This window comes from Primulina eburnea, chromosome 4, assembly GCF_022965805.1.
Source record: "Primulina eburnea isolate SZY01 chromosome 4, ASM2296580v1, whole genome shotgun sequence".
NCBI classification, from domain to species: domain Eukaryota; kingdom Viridiplantae; phylum Streptophyta; class Magnoliopsida; order Lamiales; family Gesneriaceae; genus Primulina; species Primulina eburnea.
Genome location: NC_133104.1, coordinates 34793970 through 34801364, shown reverse-complemented (window position 1 = coordinate 34801364; position 7395 = coordinate 34793970). Strand labels below are relative to the sequence as shown.

General features: G+C 33.1%; 1 protein-coding gene across 3 annotated transcripts; it reads right to left on the bottom strand.

Moving 5' to 3' along the window:
- Positions 1-514: 514 nt before the first annotated feature.
- Positions 515-2635, bottom strand: LOC140829825 (uncharacterized). Of its 3 annotated transcripts, XM_073193114.1 has the most exons (6): positions 2388-2635; positions 1966-2145; positions 1652-1874; positions 1362-1413; positions 1157-1215; positions 515-804 (listed from the first exon to the last, which is right to left on the bottom strand). In XM_073193114.1, exons 3-6 carry the CDS (start codon positions 1853-1855, stop codon positions 790-792), a joined length of 330 nt encoding a protein of 109 aa, XP_073049215.1. In that variant the 5' UTR covers positions 1856-1874; positions 1966-2145; positions 2388-2635; the 3' UTR covers positions 515-789. The 3 variants fall into 3 exon arrangements, with proteins under 3 accessions (XP_073049215.1, XP_073049214.1, XP_073049213.1); XM_073193113.1 differs by lacking the exon at positions 515-804 and having other exon boundaries at positions 824-1215; positions 1652-1873; positions 2002-2145; XM_073193112.1 differs by lacking the exon at positions 515-804 and having other exon boundaries at positions 829-1215.
- Positions 2636-7395: the final 4760 nt, after the last annotated feature.

Here is a 7395-nt window from a genome sequence, read left to right as displayed (position 1 = left end):
TAATTCATAGCAATTTATTGACATATTCTTTATGATAGTTGTTTTTTAGACTTTGAGTAGGTCTCATGTGAGACCGTCTCACAGATATTAATCTGTGAAACGGATCAACCCTACCCATATTCACAATAAAAAGTAATACTCTTAGCATAAAAAATTATACTTTTTCATGGATAACCCAAATAAGAGATCCGTCTCACAAATTTGACCCGTGAGACCGTCTCACACAAGTTTTTGCCTTAAACTTTATCGGTAAACTTAAAAATACCCTATTTAGTTGAAATGAAATATTTATCTCCTCATTTTTGCTTGATTTCTTTTTGTTATGTTACATAGATTTTTTTTATTGAAATCTCACTAATACAGACTGATATGTTGTCCAACTAAGTTGATTTTCTTCTAATGGAGAATAGTGAACACGTATACTGTAGTTAAATTTTTTTTAAACAAATTGTGCAGAGTTATATTTGTGCATTTTTTGGAAAACCAAATAAAACTACAAATCAATCAAAGTGGAACACTACTTTCAAGAATCTAGATTGTTGATAGCCACCGCTTTGCAGATGGGGCAGAAGTTCTTCAGACTAAGCCAAGTTTTTATGCACTCCACGTGATATTTATGTCTGCAATCCAGCGTCGCAATCCGACCGCTGATCAAGTCATCTTGACACACTACGCAGATTTCTTCGTCGCCGCCGCTCGCCTCTGAATTCCTCGTCTCCAAGAACTTGGAAACAGTGTGTTGATCTGTCAAGCCATTGCTAGTGCTCGGATGATGATCGCGCACATTTTTTAGAGCAAGGTTGCCTTGGTTAAATGAGAGTTTTAAGTTCTATGAAAAACTCAATTTAAAATAAGTTCTAAGAAAATGACTGCACAAAAAAACCAAAGGATTATTTATTGATCTATCTATTCCAAACCATCACCACCTAACAAACACATGTGGACAAAAATTAAGATACATAATTTTGTTCGAGAAAAGTGCAATCAAAATTATGACCTCTCAGTTTTGTAGAACCAAATATTATCCATTAAATGTAGACCACATTTCAAGTAGAAAAATACACTCAAAGCTATGAAACAATCAACATGACCAAGTCTCCAATAATAACATTCTAGAGACAACAGTTAAGAGACCAGAACCACAATCGACAGTCACCTGTGTCGCTGGCTGACGAGAAGCTCCCCTTTCAACTTCTTCACGACCTTCCACATAAGCTACAAGGCAAAGGCCAGAACTCATGCATGAAGTTGGAACGTTACTCACTTATTTTTAATAATTACATTATTGATTAGACTGTCGAACCATTTACATCGTCATCTGGTCATTATTACTTAATGGTAGCTTCAAAAGCTTTACTCACCAACATTCACATCAAGAGGAGGCCTCTGATTCAACCAAGAAGAAGGAGGTTGCTGCAGTGATAAAAAAAAAGATATTGGTTTTAATAACTATGCTAAGACATGGAGAAGATATCACCTCCTTATGTACGAAAGTGAGCTTCCATTTACATAATTTTCACCACATTTTTCCAAATATATCCATGAAATTGGAAAGACGAGTGACCTATACTCCAGGGGAAAAAAACTTCAAAATGCACAAAGAAAAATGTTGCACACGAAACAGAAAAGATTTCTCAGAAAATGATGTTACCATATATGGATTAGGTCTTCCGACTCCATTTTTTATGTCAGGCACCCCGCCATTGTTATTAGCAGATGAAAATTCATTTGGGGTGATCGGGTTGCCACCAACAGAATCATCGAACAACGAACCACCATCAGGTCCTGGAAGAGGAGTCCGGGCTACTCCATGCAGAGGTGTCTGCACCATTCCAGGCAACGGTGTCTGCGCCATAGGAGTTTGCAGTGGAGTCTACAAAACCCCAAAAATGAAAGCTTTCAATGCTTGCTGTTAAAACAATCTAAAAAAGTAACAGACTTCCGAATACATATAGAAGTCTGATCGGTGGAAAGAGTAAATCAGCAGTCGGAGTTTCATACTCCTCAGTGCCATCGTAAGGCACGTTGAGGTCATGCACAGGGTTAGGAGTGATAAGAAGACCCCCTGTTGCTGTCTTTTGCCCTGCTGAACGGTCAATGGGACCCAATATTGCCCCCAGATTGCATCATTTTCAGCTCCCATAACTGTAAAATATCCAGCACCAATTCACCAACCCATATATTCCAGCCACAGATCCAATAATCTAAAAACACCCTAAAACTATGTTTAAAAATACACCCTAAAACTAAACACAAAAATTTCATCCGCCACAAATTTACCGCAAAGATTCAATTGTTTACCAAGCAGAACCGCCACAAAACACATTACCAATGGATGATTCAAACACGATATAAAGTCAATTCTAACAATAAAGATAGCTACTCACGCCTTGAAGCTCAGCCAGGACAGCCTCGCCAGGGCCTCCGTTGTTGATGAATTCATCGCGTACTTTGTTGATAACATCTTCAATGACGTGAACGTAAACGTTTCTGGTGGATGAACTCGCCATTTCCCAGATTCTTTCCTAGAAATCAAGAAAAACAAGATCAACAGACGAGCAGATTGAACAGACCAATGAGGGTTTAGGGTTTGCGGACGACAATTTCGCGGAACAGAGAGAGGATGAGAGAGAAGATGCGGAACACAGATTGGAATAAAGCGTGGAATATATCCACGTGGCGTGATCTGATAGCTCTTATACTTTCTCTATTTCAATTTATATTTAATAATTTTGTATGAAATTAAATAATGGATATTTAATTTTAGGAGACTTGTTTTTTAAATTTCCAACACATAATTAGATACGTGTTAAGTTTTAGAGTAGGTCTCATGTGAGACCGTCTCACGGATCACAATCTGTGAGACGGGTCAACCCTACCCATATTCACAATAAAAAGTAATACTCTTAGCATAAAAAGTAATACTTTTCCATGGATTATCCAAATAAAGATCCGTCTCACAAAATACGACCCGTGAGACCGTCTCACACAAGTTTTTGCCTAAGTTTTATCGTATCGAAATTTTTTATGCAGTCTTTGATTTACACAAAAATATTTATGCTTTCTTTGATCCCATAATTATTTTTTCAAATGAAATTGGTACAAATTATTGACCATATAAATGATATTACAGAATAAATAGTATTATATATAATACAAATTAAATATAAAATTTTGAATATGAAATTAGAATAGCTATATTAATATCAATATTTATTATATTTGTTAGTGTGCGCAAATATCATATTAATACCAAATTTGAAAAATTTTATACTGAAATATCATATAGTAATATCGCATATTTAATATTTTGTGTCAAGTTTCATCTGAAAAATGTTTCATATTACTTAAATTTTTATACGTGTTTGGATACTCAAAAATCATATATTAGTGCTAGATTTGAAATATTTAGTATTCAAATATCATATGTTAATATCAGATTTTCAAGATTTTGTGTCGAATTTTCCTTTTCCAAATTTCGTGTCATTATTATAAATTGGATTTCATTGTTGGAGAACAATTATTTAGCCACTTGGGTTGGTCAGTTTTAATGCGCGGTACTTTTTTTGTTTTTTGTTTTTAAAAAAAAAACAAATGTGGAAAGAGAAACTGAATATTACATGATTGTAATTAATACATACACACGTTCCCACAAGATCTTGAAAATCATGTATACAAAAATATTTTCATGTCTGAACCATTCTCCCAACCCCCTCCCCCCCAACACAAAAAAACAGTGTTCTTTTTCTTAATCTTAATATATAAATTTCGCGATTAAATAAAATTATATCAGTAAGCATAGTTTAATCAACACGATTCGTAAGCACTCACCAAAAACCAAGATGACCACAAATCAGACTCTGCCAGACGCCATAGAAAAAAGATTAAAACTCTGGGACAAAACAAAAACACAGATACTGATTGCACCAAGAAAATCCGAGGAAAACCAGATGACCTCCGGGAAAAAAGACACTTTCTTCAGAAAAGTTAACCGTGATACTCTTCGATTGATTCTTAATTTTCTAAAAATTGACTCCCACCACCCTTACGAATTCCATCTTATTTTTTTAAACAAATTGTGCAGAGTTATATTTATGCATTTTTTGGAAAACCAAATAAAACTACAATTCAATCAAAGTGGAACAGTACTTTCAAGACTCTACATTATTGATAGCCACCGCTTTGCAGATGGGGCATAAGTTCTTCAGAGTAAGCCAAGTTTTTACTGCACTCCACGTGATATCTATACCTGCAATCCAGCGTCGCAATCCGACCGCTGATCAAGTCATCTTGACACACTACGCAGATTTCTTCGTCGTCGCTGCTCGCCTCTGAATTCCTCGTCTCCAAGAACTTGGAAACAGTGTGTCGATCTGTCAAGCCATTGCTGGTGCTCGGATGATGATCGCGCGCATTTATAATCCATATGTTGTCTTCGTGAACCCCCCCTTGAAGACTTCCCGACGGCTGGAAGGGAGCGCCGCGGCTAGCTTGTCTGATGGTCGCATGGTCCCCGTGCGTGTGGCTGTAAGAGAAGGGGTCGTGAATGATCACAGGAACAACCCAAATAGAGTCCACGATCGCGATGGGAATGGGAAGCAAGAAACCATAATCCCCTCCGTTGGCGACTTGGACATGCATCGCCGGCGGCTGAGAAAATCTAGAGGAAACACGGTGATACTCCATTGCACTCTACGTAATATCAAGTTCTGAATGTTTTATGTGAAGATGATATTTGTATATATAGACAACAAATTCACACGATTTTCCTTGTAAAATCATGGGTTCATAGTTATTTTTGGTAATAAAATCTGTGAATATCTTCAACGGTCATTTCAGATATTAATTGGGCGCCGTGTCTTGATTTCATCCATGGCATCAATTAATTGTTATAGTTATTTTTATTAACTAATTAAAACATCGAGATATTTTGGCAGTACCTGTGAAAGTCGAAAGGCAAGTTTTACATATAACTTCCTTAATTAACCTTTGCGTCCATTTCTTTTAAAAATTATGGTAATCTCTCATTGATATATATACATATCATATTATAGTAAAATCTCGATAAACGGATTAATATGTTCTAATTATATTTGTATATTTAGATAATTATTATTTAATTTATGATATTGATAGAATGATAAATTTATATGAAGCCCATCTGAAAAATTATTATTTATTAATTTATCGAAATATTAATTTATCATGAAAAAAATGTATTTTAAAAATATTATTAATTTATAAATGATTTGTGAATAGACTAATAAAATACACGAAGATATACTACCAACTTAAATAACATTAATATATCAAAAATAATTTCTTTAATTAAATTAATACAAAAATTTCATTAAGATTTTCTTACTAGTCAATTTTATGAGACAAATATGTTAGACGACTCGACCCATGAAAATGCCTTGTTTTTATGTCAAAATTATTACTTTTTATTCTAGGTATGGACCGAGTCAACCCGTCTTACAAGCATAAATGTATGAAATCGTCTCACATGAGACCTAATGAACTTTTACTTCTTTATTGTCAAATTGTCAACTCGAAATATCAGCTCTTTATTTACATCCGGTAGCGAGGAGATTCCAAAACCCAAGTTGTATTGTCAGAAGATCAAGGGTTGTTCGGTAGGCTTGATTAAGGCAGTATAGGCTTTATTTATGCATTGTGTGGATGGGAAAGATCGACAGCAGATGCAAGAGTTATTTGCGATGCCTTAACTCGTGATGATGAACTCAAAGTTCAAAGAGGTTAAAATATTTGGTTTAATATTATGATGTCATTGCAATATATTATTTTAATGTTTTACAAATTTCTATAACAATAAATTGTTTAACAAAATATGTGATTTTAATCGTAGGTTGTTAATATTTGTGTGACAACGTACACACAAATGTCCAAAGAATTCTTGACTCCATATAGAAGAGTATTATACCATAGAGATGCTCGAGGCAATCGCGTAAGTACCCCCACATAGTTATAAAGAGCTCTTCAATTGGAGATACAACAAAGCTAAAAACATGATCGGAAGAGCTTTTGGTTTGCTTACAAAAACATGGGCTATCATTCAAAATCCTTTCAACCCATTGAAAACTCAAAATAGAATCATAATAGCTTGCATTTTTTTACACAATTTCATTTGATCGTGGATAGCAGACTATCTTGTTGAGGACTTGGAAAAGGGCACACTAAGGCCACCTCCCCAAACAGATTATGATTTCATTGAGAATTTTACTTCCTATGATGTGTGGAGAGATAACTTAATTGCGATGTCGAAATACCCCAATTAAGAAAAAAAATTTGTTGTTATTGTAGTGTCTTTGTAAACTTTATTTATTTGCAATTTATTTTCTAGACGTGTTGCTTATATTTTTAATTGTGGATGCATTAATGTCTTTTAGCAACCATTTTCTTAAATTGGAAATATTGTACCAAGAATTTGTTTCTAAAATGTTTTTATTCCGTACAACATATAATAGTCATTGTCGTATGTAACTTTCTGAGCCCATAATTATTTGTTTCTAACAGCATAGTTAAATATGTGTTCAGTTCACGTTATATCGAAATGTTTTCTGTAGTTCTTGATTCACACAAAATGTTTTTGCACTCTCTGAGCCCACAATTATTTTTCGGATGAAATTCGATACAAAACATTGAAAATATATATAATATTATAGAACAATTTGTTTTAGATATGATATAAAATACAAAATTTTGAGTATAAAATTGAAACAATTTTATTAATTTCAATACTTACTACACTTGTTTGTGTGCTATAATATCATATATTAGTATCGATTTGAAAAAGTTTATACTGAAATATCACATATTTAATGTTTGTGTCAATTTTCATCTGAAAAATGTGTCATTAATATCAAAATTTGTTATACGTGTTTGGATACTCAAAAATCATATATTAGTGTTAGATTTAAACAAAATCAACTACTTCCTACGTATCTCACAAGGATATAATAAGAAGTTCCAAATTACAAACTTTGTCGTTACTTATGCATCATAATATTTGTAGTGTACAAATTTTTTATACATATCCAAGTATTCAAAAATCATATATTAATGTCAGATTTAAATATTTAGTTATGAAAAATCATATATTTATTACAAATTTTAATGTTTTGTAGCAAATATAATATGAAAAACACATGATGTGGGACAGTACAAAACTAATTTTTATTGTTAGTTAAGGACATCAGGAAAAATCGATCTGATAGAGACTGAACTCATGTTTAAATATTAAGATAAAGATTAAGATGAAGATTTATTGACTATTTAATTTGCTCTTTAATTTAATATAAAATTAGGGGGTTTTAATTAAATATTATTATTTTGAGTTATAACTTCAAATATAATGTAATATTAAAATGATTT

Excerpts from the sequence above, each read along its gene's own strand:
- LOC140829825 (XM_073193113.1), bottom strand. The coding sequence starts at position 1,855 with ATGGCGCAGACACCGTTGCCTGGAATGGTGCAGACACCTCTGCATGGA. Across the intron at positions 1,414-1,651 it reads GAAGACCTAATCCATATATG|CAACCTCCTTCTTCTTGGTT; the intron begins GTAACATCATTT and ends TTATCACTGCAG. Across the intron at positions 1,216-1,361 it reads TCCTCTTGATGTGAATGTTG|CTTATGTGGAAGGTCGTGAA; the intron begins GTGAGTAAAGCT and ends TTTGCCTTGTAG.